Source organism: Salvelinus alpinus, chromosome 17 (genome assembly GCF_045679555.1).
Source record: "Salvelinus alpinus chromosome 17, SLU_Salpinus.1, whole genome shotgun sequence".
NCBI classification, from domain to species: Eukaryota; Metazoa; Chordata; class Actinopteri; order Salmoniformes; family Salmonidae; genus Salvelinus; species Salvelinus alpinus.
The window spans coordinates 49,043,659-49,062,898 of record NC_092102.1 but is presented as its reverse complement, the minus strand read 5'-3'; the positions used below and the strand labels follow the sequence as shown (position 1 = coordinate 49,062,898).

Sequence of the window (19,240 nt, the reverse complement as noted above, 5' to 3'; positions counted from 1 at the left end):
GCCTAATCTTAAAAAAAAAAAAAACTATCTTAATTTTGTTGAGTCAATACTGAAGTCGAGTGTCAAAACCAATTGAAAGCGCTGAAGGATTTAATCCAGTCTTCTTTTGAAGGATTTAATCCAGTCTTCTTTTGAGTGCTTTAGATGGTGTCTGCATCAGGGGCTTGTAAACTACAGGGCAGGACAGGACAGGAAAGGACAGGACAGGATAGGGCAGGACAGGAAAGGACAGGGCTGGATAGGGCAGGGCTGGACAGGGCTGGATAGGGCAGGACAGGATAGGGCTGGACAGGATAGGGCTGGACAGGGCAGGAGAGGACAGGAGAGAGATGCCTCAGTGACTCCTCTTCAAGTGTCAAATCATTACCTCAACAACACAGTGAGTTCAGGCATTCTGTTAGCCAATAAGGTGCTTGTTAAGGGGTGTATAATGATCGGTGTCTGGAACCATCGTCTGCCCCCCCCCCGTTAAAACATGGAATAATGCTTCAGAACACAACAACATATTGGAGGTTTAGAAATGACTTGGTTCCGAGTCCACACCTAGTAACAATAATAATAATTATATGTATATATATATATATATGTATGTGTATATATATATAGATATACTATTTACAGACTCAAAAACGCCATGCTGCAGCTTTTCGTAGAAATGATGAAAACCTCCAACGATGTATTAAAATAAGATAGCACTTTGTTCTGGATCTTTCCGTATAATATCTGCAAGGTTGCTTACTCACTCCTTCGTCTTTATCCGTCGACTAGCACAGTGACAAAGTGTCTGGCGTTTCTACCACCTAAGAAAACACGTTGTGGGAGTTTTACAGGAGTTTTCATGCAGTCTCGAGGTCGTCGTCGTCGCTATAGTTACACCAAACAAAGTCTTTCTCAATGTTTTTAGGGGGGAAAAAAGAAAAAGACGCCCCCCAACGGACAGGGAAAGAAAACAGACGATAGAACAACCCTTCTTCTTCTGTTGTTTTTTAAGGAGAATTGTGTTTTTTGGAGGAGCAGAGGTTGGGTTCCTTTGATTGACTGACTGTTCTGTAACTACTTCCTGTGTCCTAGGCAACTTCCTGCGTGTCTCTGCGTCCCCATCGGTCAGTTACAGTTGCTTGTCGCTTTCCTTCTTCAGGCGGCTAAAACACAAAACACACAACAACAAACAAAAAAACACGTTAGCGTCGCCACTCTTATTTAACTTCACTTGTCCAAGTTAAAAATAAAACAACAAAAAATGCCCCTGCCAAGGTTTATATGCACACTGATATTCTCACAGGCGCTATATTGTATTACAAGTCGATCACAAGCTGGAGAACCTGAAACAAAGCCGTTGTACAAGCGTGCATTTAAACATTTAATCACCGCAGTATAATCGGTAAGAAACATGTCTATAATTTGCCCAATGCAATCTTAAAAAATGTCAATAGAGACTTGCTCCACAACCCATATAAAAACAGTGACTACAATCAGTCTATATATATATATATAGACCCGATGGGGTCACATTCTCTGAAAATGCAAAGTGCAGAGTTAGTTAGTTCTTAAGGTAAAACATCACTTGCCATCAGGTTTTTCTGTAAAAGGAGTCCATTTCTGGAACTCGAGATCACTTGAATCGTCTGCATGATCTTACAGAAATCACACAAATGAAAATCTTTTTAAATTAGTAACAAGAATTTATAACCACAGATGAACCATATTATGTTATGTTTAATATTTGTTTTGTAATTTAATGAAGTTATTCTTATTTTTAATCCCATCTAAGGACCGATGCCGTCTAGGTCGGTCTAGGCCCACGTCTGTCAATGTGTGTGTCTGGTTAAGTGTTTTCAAATGTGTCTGTGTTGTTCGGTAGGCGTGTTGTTCGGTAGGCGTGTCGTTCGGTAGGCGTGTCGTTCGGTAGGCGTGTCGTTCGGTAGGCGTGTCGTTCGGTAGGCGTGTCGTTCGGTAGGCGTGTCGTTCGGTAGGCGTGTCGTTCGGTAGGCGTGTCGTTCGGTAGGCGTGTCGTTCGGTAGGCGTGTCGTTCGGTAGGCGTGTCGTTCGGTAGGCGTGTCGTTCGGTAGGCGTGTCGTTCGGTAGGCGTGTCGTTCGGGAGGCGTGTCGTTCGGGAGGCGTGTCGTTCAGTAGGCGTGTCGTTCAGTAGGCGTGTCGTTCGGGAGGCGTGTCGTTCGGTAGGCGTGTCGTTCAGTAGGCGTGTCGTTCAGTAGGCGTGTCGTTCAGTAGGCGTGTCGTTCAGTAGGCGTGTCGTTCAGTAGGCGTGTCGTTCAGTAGGCGTGTCGTTCAGTAGGCGTGTCGTTCGGTAGGCGTGTCGTTCGGTAGGCGTGTCGTTCGGTAGGCGTGTCGTTCGGTAGGCGTGTCGTTCAGGTGGCGTGTCGCTCGGTAGGCGTGTCGCTCGGTAGGCGTGTCGCTCGGTAGGCGTGTCGCTCGGTAGGCGTGTCGCTCGGTAGGCGTGTCGCTCGGTAGGCGTGTCGCTCGGTAGGCGTGTCGCTCGGTAGGCGTGTCGCTCGGTAGGCGTGTCGTTCGGTAGGTGTGTCGTTCGGTAGGTGTGTCGTTCGGTAGGTGTGTCGTTCAGGAGGTGTGTTGTTCGGTAGGCGTGTTGTTCAGTAGGCGTGTTGTTCAGTAGGCGTGTTGTTCAGTAGGCGTGTTGTTCAGTAGGCGTGTTGTTCAGGTGGCGTGTTGTTCAGGTGGTGTGTTGTTCAGTAGGCGTGTTGTTCAGTAGGCGTGTTGTTCAGTAGGCGTGTTGTTCAGGTGGTGTGTTGTTCAGGTGGTGTGTTGTTCAGTAGGCGTGTTGTTCAGTAGGCGTGTTGCTCAGTAGGCGTGTTGCTCAGTAGGTGTCTCCGTGTGTCTCTGACCTGTAATAGTCCTCTTGTCCAGGAAGTGGGCCACCGTGCATGTGGTGATGTCCGTGCAGCCACTGCTGTTCCATAGCTAGCCGCTGCAGCTCTGCGGACTGGGCATGCATGGCCTGAAGCTGGTGGGCTGCAGACATCTGGGGAGGAATGTCCCGGGGGTACGGAGTACCTGGAGACAAGAACGCAATAGGATCAGGACAACGGGCTTCACTACGAATAGAGATCCCACTGTGGTAGATAAATCCCTCGTCACACTATAGCGTTGACCCAAAACCTGCTCTGGCTCAGATATTTTCTTTTGACATTGCCCTGTTCCAGCAACTATGATTTGTGTGACCAAGCCGGCTCAGTACGGCTCGGCTCGGCTCGGTACGGCTCGGCTCGGTACGGCACGGCTCGGCACGGCTCGGCTCGGTACGGCTCGGCGCGGCTCGGTACGGCTCGGCTCGGTACGGCTCGGCACGGCTCGGCTCAGAACGGCTCGGCTCAGAACGGCTCGGCTCAGTACGGCTCGGCTCAGTACGGCTCGGCTCAGTACGGCTCGGCTCAGTACGGCTCGGCTCAGTACGGCTCGGCTCAGTACGGCTCGGCTCGGCTCAGTACGGCTCGGCTCAGTACGGCTCGGCTCAGTACGGCTCGGCGCGGCTCGGCTCAGTACGGCTCAGCACGGCTCGGCTCGGTACGGCTCGGCTCAGTACGGCTCGGCTCGGTACGGCTCGGCTCGGCTCAGTACGGCTCGGCTCAGCACGGCTCGGCTCGGCTCGGTACGGCTCGGTACGGCTCGGCTCGGTACGGCTCGGCTCGGTACGGCTCGGCTCGGCTCAGTACGGCTCGGCTCAGTACGGCTCGGTACGGCTCGGCTCGGTACGGCTCGGCTCAGTACGGTACGGCTCAGTACGGCTCGGTACGGCTCGGCTCGGTACGGCTCGGCTCGGTACGGCTCGGCTCAGTACGGCTCGGCTCAGAACGGCTCGGCTCAGAACGGCTCGGCTCAGTACGGCTCGGCTCAGTACGGCTCGGCTCAGTACGGCTCGGCTCGGCTCAGTACGGCTCGGCACGGCTCGGCTCAGTACGGCTCGGCAGTGTGAAAATAGGTCTGATATTTACATGTTGTTGGTTGAGGTTCTTACCGAAGACGGGGTGTCGTAGCATCTCATGTTCGTGTGGATTCTGTCCCAGGAGGGAGTTGGGGATTGCGCCGTGCGGGTAAGGGAAGCGGGCAAGGTGGGGGCCTCCTGCCAGGGGGTCTACGAGGGGGTGCCCCACAGAACCTGGAGGGCACACAAGACATTCACCACCGCCTGCACAGAGTCAGAACACCACATGGTCAGTGTACACTTATACATACAGCTCATCACAATACATCAGACTGATCAATTATTCTAATGTCATTATAAACCATATATCAGACTGATCAATTATTCTAATCTATGTCATCATAAACAATACATCAGACTGATCAATTATTCTAATCTATGTCATCATAAACAATACATCAGACTGATCAATTATTCTAATCTATGTCATCATAAACAATACATCAGACTGATCAATTATTCTAATGTCATCATAAACAATACATCAGACTGATCAATTATTCTAATGTCATCATAAACAATACATCAGACTGATCAATTATTCTAATCTATGTCATCATAAACAATACATCAGACTGATCAATTATTCTAATGTCATCATAAACAATACATCAGACTGATCAATTATTCTAATGTCATTATAAACAATACATCAGACAGATCAATTATTCTAATCTATGTCATCATAAACAGGTAAGAACAGATTATTATCTGTCACTGCATGCTACAGACGTTTGATAGGATTAGAAGAATTGTACCAGAGTTAGTGCCATCAAGGCTGCTAATATAGTAATCGACTAGCTACAGTTAACAAGTTATTTTCAAGACTATTGCAGTATTTGCATCCAGTATTTAGAGTATTGTTTTATGGGATTAGCGTGACCTTGGTGCAGGGAGTCCTGCTGGTGCAGGTGCAGGTGTGAGTGGATGTGGGAGTGCTGGTGGTGATGAGGCGTGATGTTGAACATCTGAAGCCTGGCGATAGGGTCGTTGGCCACCGCCGCCATCCTCTCGGCGTGCAGCCTCTCCGCCGCCAGCCGCTCCGGGTAGCTCATGTCTGGTCTGAGCTGGGGTCCCGCGGCCAACGCCAAACGCTCCCTCTCCAGGGGGTTGAGACCCGGGTGGAAGGAGGCGAAGGGGTGCGGTCCCGCCATGGATTGTAAGGAGATGGCGCCGTGTCGTGCAAAGTGCTCCATGGGGTTAGCCGAGGGGTGCATGCCTTCTAGCTCCGGGGGTTTGTGTTCGAACCCAGGCTTCATCCTCTCTCTCAGCTCCCTCTCCCTCATCTCTCTCTCCCTCATCTCCCGCTCTCGCAGCTCGCGCTCCCGCATGCCCGGGTCGGCGTTGTAGAGGCCAGGCATGTGATAGGCCATCAGGGGGTCGTTGGGGTTGAGGGAGACGAAGAAGGGGTGGTTCCTATTGGTCGGGGACATGACGTGGGGGCGGGCATACTCGCTGAGGGTGCGAAGGGCAGGCGTGTCGGGCCCGATGTAGGGGGGCACCGCGGCGATGGAGGTAGGGGGGCCGTCGAAGGGAGGACGCATGTGGGCGGAGCCACCCATTTGGGAGTCACCCATGCGGCCGTCGTGACACGAACTGGAGGCTTTCTGGAACAGAGAGAGAGAGAGAGAGAGAGAGAGAGAGAGAGAGAGAGAGAGAGAGAGAGAGAGAGAGAGGTGCAGAGGTTACACACAGTGGGAGGTTATAACATATTATAAAGAGGGTATAACAAGTTGTAAGAAAGGTATAGGATGTAAGGTGGTTGTAACAGGTTATAATAGGTTGTAAGGTATACAACCTAATAAAAGGTTGTAAACGTTATCAGGTTATAATAGGTTATAACCTCATAACGTTTACCTTTCATAACCACATTATAACCACCTTACGACCTATTATAACCTTTAAGGTTGTAAGGAGCTTATAATAGGTTGTAACAGGTTATACGGTGGTAATAAAAGGTTAAACATTATAAGGAGGTTATAATAGGTTTAAGGTGGTTGTAACAGGTTATACGGAGCTTATAATAGGTTGTAACATGTTATAAGGTGGTAATAAAAGGTTAAACGTTATAAGGAGGTTATAATAGGTTTAAGGTGGTTGTAACAGGTTATAAGGAGGTTATAGTAGGTTTAAGGAGGTTATAACAGGTTATAATAGGTTTAAGGTGGTTGTAACAGGTTATAAGGAGGTTATAATAGGTTTAAGGTGGTTGTAACAGGTTATAAGGAGCTTATAATAGGTTGTAACAGGTTATACGGTGGTAATAAAAGGTTATAAACGTTATAAGGAGGTTATAATAGGTTTGTGGTTGTAACAGGTTATAAGGAGGTTATAATAGGTTTAAGGTGGTAATAAAAGTTATAAACGTTATGAGGTTATAATAGGTTTAAGGTGGTTGTAATAGGTTTAAGTTGGTTGTAACAGGTTATAAGGAGGTTATAATAGGTTTAAGGAGGTTGTAACAGGTTATAATAGGTTTAAGGTGGTTGTAACAGGTTATAAGGAGGTTATAATATGTTTAAGGTGGTTGTAACAGGTTATAAGGAGGTTATAATAGGTTTGTGGTTGTAACAGGTTATAAGGAGGTTATAATAGGTTTAAGGTGGTTGTAACAGGTTATAATGAGGTTATAATAGGTTTAAGGAGGTTATAACAGGTTATAAGGAGGTTATAACAGGTTTACGGTGGTTGAAACAGGTTATAAGGAGGTAATAGGTTTAAGGTGGTTGTAACAGGTTATAATGAGGTTATAACAGGTTATAAGGAGGTTATAATAGGTTGTAAGTGAGCAGTTAGACACAAATACTCATAAAGGATGTTTTAGAACAGAATGTAAAGTTAAAGGGACATTTCAACTCCAGCACCACGACAACAACAACAGTTCTGAAAATGGGGCGTTTCTATGTCATTGGAAAAACGTATCTTCCTCCATTTTTTTTTACTACAAAACAAAGAAACTCTCCATTTTCACATATGTTGATGTCGGGGTGGTGCTGAGATGGAGACAAACTACACCAAAACACTCACCGCAGCTCTCTCCTGTTCCTTCTCTCTTTCCCGTTCCCTCTCTCGTTCCTTCTCCCTCTCCCTCTCCTTGTCCTCCCGGGCTTTCTGCTCGGCCTCCCTCTTGACCCGCTCCAGTGCTTCTTCTCTCTTCTTGGCCAGTTTAGAAGCAGCCAGAGGAGTAAAATAGAAGTCTGTCCTAGCACACGTGTTGTAGCCACGGTCCAGGTGCTTGTAGAACCTATTGACAAACAATGGAAAACATGGAAATACACATTAATATATGGTAAGGATGTACAGTTTGGCTGACAATACTTCATGGATATACAGTGCATTCGGAAAGTATTCAGACGTTGACTTTTGCCACATTTTGTTACGTTACAGCCTTAGCTCTAAAATTGCGCTAATTGTTTTCTTATTCTACACACAATACCCCATAACGACAAAGCGAAAACAGGTTAAGAAATTCTGCACATGTATTAAAAATAAAAAAACGAAATATCACTTCCACATAAGTATTCAGAACCTTTACTCAGTACTTTGTTGAAGCACGTTTGGCAACGATTACAGCCTTGAGTCTTCTTGGGTATGATGCTATAAGCTTAGCACACCTGTATTTGGGGAGTTTCTCCCATTCTTCTCTGCAGATCCTCTCAAGCTCTGTCAGGTTGGATGGGGAGCGTCACTGCACTGCTATTTTCAGGTCTCTCCAGAGATGTTCGATCGGGTTCAAGTCCGGGCTCTGGCTGGGTCACTCAAGGACATTCAGAAACCACTCTTGCTTTGTCTTGGCTATGTGCTTAGGGTCATTGTCCTGTTGGAAGGTGAACCATCGGCCCAGTCTGAGGTCCTGAGCGCTGTGAAGCAGGTTTTCATCAAGGACCTCTCTGTACTTTGCTCTGTTCATCTTTCCCTTGATCCTGACTAGTCTCCCAGTTCCTGCAACTAAAAAACATCTCATGGTTTGAGAGTCCTTTAGGTGCCTTTTGGCAAACTCCAAGCAGGCTGTCATGTGCCTTTTATTGAGGAGTGGCATCCGTCTGGCCACCCTACCATAAAGGCCTGATTGGTCGAGTGCTGCAGAGATGGTTGTCCTTCTGGAAGGTTCTCCCATCTTCACATCCGGTTCTTGGTCACCTCCCTGACCAAGACCAAGGCCCACCGATTGCTCAGTTTGGCCAGACGGCCAGCTCTTGGAAGAGTCTTGGTGGTTCCAAACTTCTTCCATTTAAGAATGACGGAGGCCTCTGTGTTCTTGGGGACCTTCAATGCTGCAGAAATGTGTTGTTGACCCTTCCCCAGATCTGTGCCTCGACACAATCCTGTCTCGGAGCTCTACGGACAATTCCCTCGACCTCATTACTTGTTTTTTTTGCTCTGACATGCACTGTCAACTGTGGGACCTTATATAGACAGGTGTGTGCCTTTCCAAATCATGTCCAATCAATTGAATTTACCACAGGTGGACTCCAATCAAGTTGTAGAAAATGATCAACCGTAGCATGGTGTTCATTTTAAATTCTAAAAACCCTGTTTTTGCTTTGTCATTATTGTATGTAGATTGATGAGGGGGAAAAATTATTTAATCAATTTTAGAATAAGGCTGTAACATAACATGTGGATAAAGTCAAGGGGTATGAATACTTTCCAAATGCACTGTATAGTAAGGATGTACAGTTTAGCCAACAATACTTCATGGGAATACACACAAAATCAGGGGTGTCAAACATCCGGCACGTGGGCCACCCTCCGGACCTCAGTGAAGACCAAATGTGGCCCTTGGCAAAATGAGTTCGACACCCCCTGCACAGCTTGCTAACATCACAGTTCTCATATGACTTGTATTCATGAAATCATTAATATTCTTCTTGAAAAACTTTTCTTCAAATTGGTAAATCATGATTGAAAAGAAAAACATCAACATAGAAAATGTGATAAATAAATCTAATAGATGCAGAGAATCATTCTTAGAATGAATCATATGCATCTTTAGACCACATTGGATGTTATTGGAACAAAAAAACAAACGTCCTTTTTTCAGGACTCTCTGTCTTTCAAAGATAATTCGTAAAAATCAAAATAACTTCAAGGATCTTCATTGTAAAGGGTTTAAACAGTGTTTCCCGTGGTTGTTCAAAAACGCACAAAAAGCATATTTCTCTCTAATTACGTTTCTCTGTTACTGAGCATTTCTTTTTTGCCAAGATAATCCATCCACCTGACAGATGTGGCATATCAAGAAGCTGATTAAACAGCATGATCATTACACAGGTGCACTTTGTGCTGGGGACAATAAAAGGCCACTCCAGAATGTGCAGTTTTGCCACAGAAGTCTCAAGTTTTGAGGGAGCGTGCAATTGGCATGCTGACTGCAGGAATGTCCAACGGAGCTGTTTCCAGAGAATTTAATGTTATTTTCTCTACCATAAGCCGCCTCCAACGGTTGTTAGATTTTGGCAGTACACCCAATAGGCCTCACAACCACAGGACCCGTTCCTGCACATCCGGCTTCTTCACCTGTGGGATCGGTCGGTGGGTGCTGAGGAGTACACTATATATACAAAAGTATGTAGACAGCCCTTCAAATTAGTGGATTTGTCTATTTCAGCCACACCCGTTGCTGACAGATGTATAAAAATCGAGCACGCAGCCATGCAATCTCCATAAACAAAAAACAGAAGTAGAATGGCCTTACTGAAGAGCTCAGTGACTTTCAACGTGGCACCGTCACAGGATGCCACCTTTCCAACAAGTCAGTTCGTCAAATTTCTGCCCTGCTAGAGCTGCCCCCGGTCAACTGTAAGTGCTGTTATTGTGAAGTGGAAACGTCTAGGAGCAACAACGGCTCAGCCGCGAAGTGGTAGGCCACAAAAGATCACAGAACGGGACCGTCGAGTGCTGAAGTGCGCAGCGGGTAAAAATCATCTGTCCTTGGTTGCAACACTCACTACCGAGTTCCAAACTGTCTCTGGAAGCAACGTCAGCACAAGAACTGTTCGTCTGGAGCTTCATGAAATGGGTTTCCATGGCCGAGCAGCCGCACACAAGCCTAAGATCACCATGCACAATGTCAAGCGTCTGCTGGAGTGGTGTAAAGTTCACCGCCATTGGACTCTGGAGCAGAGGAAACACGTTCTCTGAAGTGAAGAATCACGCTTCACCATCTGGCAGTCTGACGGACGAATCTGGGTTTGGCGGATGCCAGGAGAACGCTACCTGCCCTGATGCATAGTGCCAGCTGTAAAGTTTGGTGGAGGAGGAATAATGGACTGGGGCTGTTTTTCATGGTTTGGGTCCCTTAGTTCCAGTGAAGGGAAATCTTAACGCTACAGCATACAATGACATTCTAGATGATTCTGTGCTTCCAACTTTGCGGCAAAAATTTGGGGAAGGCCCTTTCCTGTTTCAGCATAACAATACCCCCGTGCACAAAGCGAGGTCCATACAGAATGGTGTGGTCCATACAGTGGTCCATGTGTGTGTGTTCTGACTGTGTGCGTGTGTTCTGACTGTGTGCGTGTGTGTGTGTGTTCTGACAGTGTGCGTGTGTGTGTGTTCTGACTGTGTGCGTGTGTTCTGACTGTGTGCGTGTGTTCTGACTGTGTGCGTGTGTGTGTGTTCTGACTGTGTGCGTGTGTGTGTGTCAGGGCATACCGTGCTGATTGGCTGGCATGGCTGGGCGTGTTGACGACGGTAGGATCGGGGGAGGGGCTCCGTGGAGGGGGCGGAGGGCTCTCGGGCTCCTCTGATTCGTCGAGAGGTTCCTCCTTGATGTGTACAGGCGGAACGGCGGAGGCGGTGAGGGGCATGGAGAAGGAGGAGGAGGAGGGAGGCTGGAGGCCTGGTGGTAGAGACGAGGACGAGGGAGGGCAGCCAGCGGAGGAGGGGGGCAGGACAGGGTTGAAGGGGTGAGGAGGGAACGGGGGCTGTTGGGGTGTGTTGGGGTGGGAGGATTGCGATGGTCCGGAGAGAGGTAGAGGAGGGGGAGGGTGGTGCTGGCTGCCTCTCTCTGAAAGGGGGAGGTTCTGGGATTGGGTGAGGACAGGGGGCTGGGCTGGTGGAGGCTGGAGCTGCTGGCCTGGGCCCTGGGGCATGAGCTGAAGGGGAGGAGGGTGGGCCGGGGGAGGGTGGTGGGTGGATAGGGAGGAGAGGGGCTTGAGGGCGGGTGGAGGGGGCAGGTTGGAGGGCATCTGGGGGAAGGGGGGCGCCGAGAGATGTGGAGGCCCGTGTTTGTGGGACTGGGGGTCGCGGTTGGGCATGTGGGGGATGGGGGTGGTGGGAGGGGGCTTGATGTGGGGCATAGACATGGAGGGGGCATGGGGTAGGAGCTGCTCGCGGGGCAGCTGATTGGACGATCCACCCTGGGACAACGATTGGCTGGGGGGCGTGTGGACCCTGTGGGGCGGCTGCTGCAATTGCCCGAGAGGCAGTGGTGAGGGCGGGACCTGAGACTGGGGACCCAATGGGAAGCCTTGAGGGGGGAGGGAGTGGGGGTGGGGCATGTGGGAGGGGCCAACCTGAAGTGGGTGGGGCATGGATGATGGGTGGGGCTGTGGGCCGTGGAGCGCGCTAGGTAGCGACTGGGTGGAGCCTGGTAGTCCTGGGGGTGGAGCCTGAGACATCCCCTGCAGCGGAGAATGAGGCGAGGGAGAGGGCCGCCTCTGGGGGTGGATGGACGCCCCTGATTGGATGAGAGAGAGGGGGCCGGCCTGTTGGGGCATGGGAGGTGGTAGCTGCAGTGGAAGGGAGGTGGGGGGTGCGGAGGGAGAGGGGGAGGACACCTGGGGGACCAGTGAGGGGGCTGAGGAGGACGTGGGAGGTAATGGTGGGGTGGTGGAGCGACCACCAGAGGTCCCTGGCTGACAGGACTGGATAACCGGAGGGTGCTGTGACTGTCCCTCCCTCTCTCTCTCCCTCCTCTGCAGTAGAAGCAGCTGTTGCTGGGCGGAGGAGTCCGAGTCACTCTCCCCGTCCCGGGGGCTGGGGATGGAGGGCGAGGAGCTGCGGTTGTCCTGGTCAATGTCTTTAGCGTCACTGCTACACTCCTCGTTGACGCTACGCCCGTCGGAGCACTCGCCCTCACCCTCGCATTCCGACGGCGAGTCGGACCGACCCAGCTCCTGTGGAACAGAGAATGGAAAAGACAGAAGTCGAGGCGTGAATGGTTGTGGTGTACACATCTCATTACAACGGAGGCAAATTGAATATACACGAAGAGAAGAATACGGCTTGGTATTAGCACTATAATAACAGACCTAGGATCAGTACTCCTCCAGGTCTTATTCATTATGATTTTAAAGGCAAAACTGATCCTAGATCAGGACTACTCTAAAAGTCTTTGTGGATACAAAGACTCATTTCCATACTACAAGCCCAGAGCTAGACAGACGCTATCCCTCAGCACATGTAGCTACCCAACAGAAACTCTCTGGTATGAGACGTAGTAGCTAAGTCACCTGGGTCTTGGACTTTTTGGCGATTGTCCTGTTGTCCGTGTCCTCGGTGTCTGAGGCTCCTCCTTTCTCTCGTTGGCGTTTGGCACACTTCATAGGAGACTCCTCCTTGATCTTCTGAAGACAATCAATCAATCAATCAATCAATAATAGCATACTATTACTGTCATTTCCAATCAGGCTTTCATACAGATTCACCTGGTACAGAGTCTAATGAGAGGGAATCATACAGATTCACCTGGTACAGAGTCTAATGAGGGAATCATTCAGATTCACCTGGTACAGAGTCTAATGAGAGGGAATCATACAGATTCACCTGGTACAGAGTCTAATGAGAGGGAATCATACAGATTCACCTGGTACAGAGTCTAATGAGAGGGAATCATTCAGATTCACCTGGTACAGAGTCTAATGAGAGGGAATCATACAGATTCACCTGGTACAGAGTCTAATGAGAGGGAATCATTCAGATTCACCTGGTACAGAGTCTAATGAGGGAATCATTCAGATTCACCTGGTACAGAGTCTAATGAGAGGGAATCATACAGATTCACCTGGTACAGAGTCTAATGAGAGGGAATCATACAGATTCACCTGGTACAGAGTCTAATGAGAGGGAATCATTCAGATTCACCTGGTACAGAGTCTAATGAGAGGGAATCATACAGATTCACCTGGTACAGAGTCTAATGAGAGGGAATCATACAGATTCACCTGGTACAGAGTCTAATGAGAGGGAATCATACAGATTCACCTGGTACAGAGTCTAATGAGAGGGAATCATTCAGATTCACCTGGTACAGAGTCTAATGAGAGGGAATCATACAGATTCACCTGGTACAGAGTCTAATGAGAGGGAATCATACAGATTCACCTGGTACAGAGTCTAATGAGAGGGAATCATACAGATTCACCTGGTACAGAGTCTAATGAGAGGGAATCATACAGATTCACCTGGTACAGAGTCTAATGAGAGGGAATCATACAGATTCACCTGGTACAGAGTCTAATGAGAGGGAATCATTCAGATTCACCTGGTACAGAGTCTAATGAGAGGGAATCATACAGATTCACCTGGTACAGAGTCTAATGAGAGGGAATCATACAGATTCACCTGGTACAGAGTCTAATGAGAGGGAATCATACAGATTCACCTGGTACAGAGTCTAATGAGAGGGAATCATTCAGATTCACCTGGTACAGAGTCTAATGAGAGGGAATCACACAGATTCACCTGGTACAGAGTCTAATGAGAGGGAATCATACAGATTCACCTGGTACAGAGTCTAATGAGAGGGAATCATACAGATTCACCTGGTACAGTCTAATGAGAGGGAATCATTCAGATTCACCTGGTACAGAGTCTAATGAGAGGGAATCATTCAGATTCACCTGGTACAGAGTCTAATGAGAGGGAATGGCTAAGGACCTAAACACTCATGATCCTGTCCTATGAGTGATCCTGCCTTGTGAGTGATCCTGTCTTGTGAGTGATCCTGTCCTGTGAGTGATCCTGCCTTGTGAGTGATCCTGCCTTGTGAGTGATCCTGTCTTGTGAGTGATCATGCCTTGTGAGTGATCCTGCCTTGTGAGTGATCCTGCCTTGTGAGTGATCCTGTCTTGTGATTGATCCTGCCTTGTGATTGATCCTGCCTTGTGATTGATCCTGCCTTGTGAGTGATCCTGTCCTGTGAGTGATCCTGTCCTGTGAGTGATCCTGTCCTGTGAGTGATCCTGTCCTGTGAGTGATCCTGCCCTGTGAGTGATCCTGTGTGTGTCTGTGTAAACGCAGCTTCTGTGTGTGTGTCTGTAAAACTCTGCTTCTGTGTGTGTGTGTGTGTGTGTACTCTACCTTGCTGGGTTTCTTCATGGGGTCTGTCTTGCTGTCAGTGCTGTCTGTGGAGGCTGCGGAGGGGGAGGTACGGCCACTAGACCGGAGGTCCTCATTGGTTGGAGACACTCGTCCATCAGGGCTGGCTGTCTGCTTCTTACGGCCACTACGGAGCGTCGACATCTACACACACGGAGACGAGAGAGAGAAGCTAGGTTTGTCTTTCCACCAAATGGACTTGTTGCAGAGACGACGTCGTGAACAATGTACCTTTTCTCCGCAGTTTTTAATTTACCGAATAAAAAAAAAAATCTAAAAGTTCAATGTGTTTTCATCGCATTTTCAACTCTACAGATAGTTTTGTCACAAAAATTGTTGAGTTAAATAGCAAATGTGTCTACTCTGGTCTTGGTGCCTGCGCTCTAGACAACAGCTCTCAGATACCGGGCGGGTAGGCTAGTCTACACCATGACATTATTATGGAGAAGAGAGAAAATATTTTTGGGGGTCAGTCAATCATCGATCATCATGTCACTAGAATAAGACCCTCGATATTTATTAGAACGGAGCATCAAGATCACTGCACTTTCACCCCCCTGTGAAGTTCATCAGAACTTATTTAATCTGTAGACTAATAAACTGTATAGTAGAGGTCGACAGGTTAAATCGGCCGACAGGTTAATTAGGGCCGATTTCAAGTTTTCATAACAAATCGGTAATCGGCCTTTTTGTACGCCGATCATGGCCGATTACATTGCAATCCACGAGGAGACTCCGTGGCAGGCTGACCACCTGTTACGCGAGTGCAGCAAGGAGCCAAGGTAAGTTGCTAGCTAGCATTAAACTTATCTTATAAAAAAACAATCAATCTTCACATAATCACTAGTTAACTACACACGGTTGATGATATTACTAGGTTAACTAGCTTGTCCTGCGTTGCATATAATCAATGCGGTGCCTGTTAATTCATCATCGAATCACAGCCTACTTCAACTTCGCCAAACGGTGCATTCGTGAAAAAAGCACAATCGTACCAAACCATAAACATCAATGCCTTTCTTAAAATCAATACACAAGTATATATTTTTTTAAACCTGCATATTTAGTTAATATTGCCTGCTAACATGAATTTCTTTTAACTAGGGAAATTGTGTCACTTCTCTTGCGTTCTGTGCAAGCCATGACCTAAGGCTCGTATTTCTGTGTGTTTATTATATTATAATTAAGTCTATGATTTGATATTTGATAGAGCAGTCTGACTGAGCGGTGGTAGGCAGCAGCAGCAGGCCCGTAAACATTCATTCAAACAGCACTTTACTGCGTTTGCCAGCAGCTCTTCGCAATACTTGAAGCACAGCGCTGTTTATGACTTCAAGCCTATCAACACCCGAGATTAGGCTGGCAATACTATAGTATCTATAAGAACATCCAATAGTCAAAGGTATATGAAATACAGATCGTATAGAGAGAAATAGTCCTATAATTCCTATAATAACTACAACCTAAAACTTTTTACCTGGGAATATTGAAGACTCATGTTAAAAGGAACCACCAGCTTTCATATGTTCTCATGTTCTGAGCAAGGAACTTAAACGTTAGCTTTCTTACATGGCACATATTGCACTTTTACTTTCTTCTCCAACACTTTGTTTTTGCATTATTTAATCCAAATTGAACATGTTTCATTATTTATTTGAGACTAAATCGATTTATGTATTATATTAAGTTAAAATAAAAGTGTTCATTGTTCATTCAGTATTGTTGTATTTGTCATTATTACAAATATATATACATATCTAAAAATATATATATTTTTTGTTCCTCCAATAATCGGTATCGGCGTTGAAAAATGATAATCGGTCGACCTCTACTGTATACTTTCAAGATGAGTCATAGTGACAAGACCACACGTCATCGCGTGACTCCAAGTTTACTTCGATACGATGGTTATTATATCAATATTGGCGCATAAAGACATTTCCCACATAATTTATTTTACCGACACAAAAATATCCCACCATGTCGAACTAACAAGTGATCTGTCTGCATTTATAAAACTGTACCTATACTTCCTGTTTCCATCACAGCTGTGGTGATTTTTTTGTATACAGTATGACTTTACTCGCATAAAAACTGTGGATGGAAACATGACTATAGAGAAAGAAAGAGACAACAAGAAATGAGAAAGAGAGAGAAGAAAGAGCAGAGAGAGAGAAAGAGAGAGAAGAGAGAGAGACGAACGACAGAGAGAAAGCGATAGAGAGGGAGTCGTACCGATCCTCTGTTGCGTCGGGTCTTCATGCTATGCTTGCCGCTGAGTCCATCCTCATCCTCTTTGACGGGTTTGAACATAAACGGGGGCGGGTCCACTGGCTTCTCGATGGGAGGCAGCTCACCGTACTTCTTAAAGTGGATACGACAGTCTGTACACAACAAGATGTTCTCTCTGCCACCGTGGTGCCAGTCCTTAGAGGCTGAGAGAGACGGCAGAGACAGATGACTCATAAATATCACTACACACAGGGAGACAGATGACTCATACACACAGCGAGACAGAGGACTCATACACACAGCTAGACAGAGGACTCATACACACAGCTACAGCTAGACAGAGGACTCATACACACAGCGAGACAGAGGACTCATACACACAGCGAGACAGAGGACTCATACACACAGCTACAGCGAGACAGAGGACTCATACACACAGCTAGACAGAGGACTCATACACACAGCTACAGCGAGACAGAGGACTCATACACACAGCGAGACAGAGGACTCATACACACAGCGAGACAGAGGACTCATACACACAGCGAGACAGAGGACTCATACACACAGCGAGACAGAGGACTCATACACACAGCGAGACAGAGGACTCATACACACAGCGAGACAGAGGACTCATACACACAGCGAGACAGAGGACTCATACACACAGCGAGACAGAGGACTCATACACACAGCGAGACAGAGGACTCATACACACAGCGAGACAGAGGACTCATACACACAGGGAGACAGAGGACTCATACACACAGCTAGACAGGGAGAGAGAGGACTCATACACACAGCTAGACAGGGAAAGAGAGGACTCATACAGCCCACAGTCCCGTCTCAGTTCGAGGTGGGATTTAAACGGATCACATACCACGACGACTGTCACGCCAGGTCACTGTGATGGTGTGTGTGTGTGATGGTGTGTGTGTGATGGTGTGTGTGTGTGATGGTGTGTGTCTGTGATGGTGTGTGTGTGTGATGGTGTGTGTGTGTGATGGTGTGTGTGTGTGTGTGTGATGGTGTGTGTGTGTGTGTGTGATGGTGTGTGTGTGTGTGTGATGGTGTGTGTGTGTGTGTGATGGTGTGTGATGGTGTGTGTTGGTGTGTGATGGTGTGTGTGTGTGTGTGTGATGGTGTGTGTGTGTGTGTGATGGTGTGTGTGTGATGGTGTGTGTGTGTGTGTGTGTGTGTGTGTGTGTGTGTGTGTGGTGTGTGTGTGTGTGTGTGTGTGTGTGTGTGTGTGTGTGTGTGTGTGTGTGTGTGTGTGTGATGGTGTGTGTGTGTGTGTGTTGGTGTGTGTGTGATGGTGTGTGTGTGTGTGTGTGTGATGGTGTGTGTGTAATGGTGTGTGTGTGATGGTGTGTGTGTGATGGTGTGTGTGTGTGTGTGTGTGTGTGTGTGTGTGATGGTGTGTGTGTGTGTGATGGTGTGTGTGTGTGTGTGTGTGTGATGGTGTGTGTGTGTGTGTGTGTGTGTGTGTGTGTGTGATGGTGTGTGTGTGTATCATCTTACTGGTGGTGAAACAGTGCCGGCAGGCGTAACCCTTCAGCTCCTGCTCACTGTCTTCACTGTCCAAGTCATCTTCACTGGCTGAACTCAGGTCCACTGGAGGAGAACAGAACACACGTTTCTAAATTAAAAAACGAGTTTCCATGCAAAAGTACCGAAATAACTCTTCAACTTTAACAATACAATGTTGTCACATTAACAGTGGTAAGTAAACAATTATTATTAAAGGTTGATCCCTCCTACACACTGTAACTGTAACACAGTAATACAAAACTGTACCAGTTGAGAAAAAAAAGAGACTCATTTCAAATCCATTCCTCTGAGGAGGGTGGTCAAGGGTAGGAGGGGGGTCTAGACAGGATGTTGACGGGGGTGGAGGGTGGTCTAGACAGGATGTTGACGGGGTGGAGGGTGGTCTAGACAGGATGTTGACGGGGGTGGAGGGTTAGTGGACCACTTATAGAACTCTGAGGAGGGTGGTCTAGACAGGATGTTGACGGGGTGGAGGGTGGTCTAGACAGGATGTTGACGGGGGTGGAGGGTTAGTGGACCACTTATAGAACTCTGAGGAGGGTGGTCTAGACAGGATGTTGACGAGGGTGGAGGGTGGTCTAGACAGGATGTTGACGAGGGTGGAGGGTTAGTGGACCACTTATAGAACTCTGAGGAGGGGGGTCTAGACAGGATGTTGACGAGGGTGGAGGGTGGTCTAGACAGGATGTTGACGGGGGTGGAGGGTTAGTGGACCACTTACAGAACTCTGAGGAGGGAGGTCTAGACAGGATGTTGACGGGGGTGGAGGGTTAGTGGACCACTTACAGAACTCTGAGGAGGGTGGTCTAGACGGGATGTTGACGAGGGTGGAGGGTGGTCTAGACAGGATGTTGACGGGGGTGGAGGGTTAGTGGACCACTTACAGAACTCTGAGGAGGGGGGTCTAGACAGGATGTTGACGAGGGTGGAGGGTGGTCTAGACAGGATGTTGACGGGGGTGGAGGGTTAGTGGACCACTTACAGAACTCTGAGGAGGGTGGTCTAGACAGGATGTTGACGGGGGTGGAGGGTTAGTGGACCACTTACAGAACTCTGAGGAGGGGGGTCTAGACAGGATGTTGACGAGGGTGGAGGGTGTTCTAGACAGGATGTTGACGGGGGTGGAGGGTTAGTGGACCACTTACAGAACTCTGAGGAGGGGGGTCTAGACAGGAT

General features: G+C 47.9%; 1 protein-coding gene across 11 annotated transcripts in view; it reads right to left on the bottom strand.

The window, feature by feature from the left end:
• Positions 1-1,010: 1,010 nt before the first annotated feature.
• LOC139543128 (arginine-glutamic acid dipeptide repeats protein-like) overlaps positions 1,011-19,240 on the bottom strand; it is a 350,494-nt gene continuing 332,264 nt past the window's right edge. For 5 of the 11 annotated variants that reach the window (XM_071349337.1, XM_071349336.1, XM_071349341.1 and 2 more), the window contains 10 exons: positions 18,035-18,127; positions 16,517-16,716; positions 14,264-14,425; positions 12,415-12,528; positions 10,613-12,078; positions 6,983-7,199; positions 4,839-5,562; positions 3,989-4,159; positions 2,859-3,027; positions 1,011-1,142 (listed from right to left, as the gene is read on the bottom strand). In XM_071349337.1, the coding sequence (XP_071205438.1) occupies positions 1,109-1,142; positions 2,859-3,027; positions 3,989-4,159; positions 4,839-5,562; positions 6,983-7,199; positions 10,613-12,078; positions 12,415-12,528; positions 14,264-14,425; positions 16,517-16,716; positions 18,035-18,127 (3,350 nt within the window). In that variant the 3' untranslated portion in view covers positions 1,011-1,108. Of the gene's footprint in view, positions 1,143-1,568; positions 1,635-2,858; positions 3,028-3,988; positions 4,160-4,838; positions 5,563-6,982; positions 7,200-10,612; positions 12,079-12,414; positions 12,529-14,263; positions 14,426-16,516; positions 16,717-18,034; positions 18,128-18,785; positions 18,801-18,850; positions 18,887-18,948; positions 18,988-19,240 lie in introns of those variants that run through there. The other 6 variants (XM_071349339.1, XM_071349340.1, XM_071349344.1 and 3 more) reach the window with 6 other exon arrangements.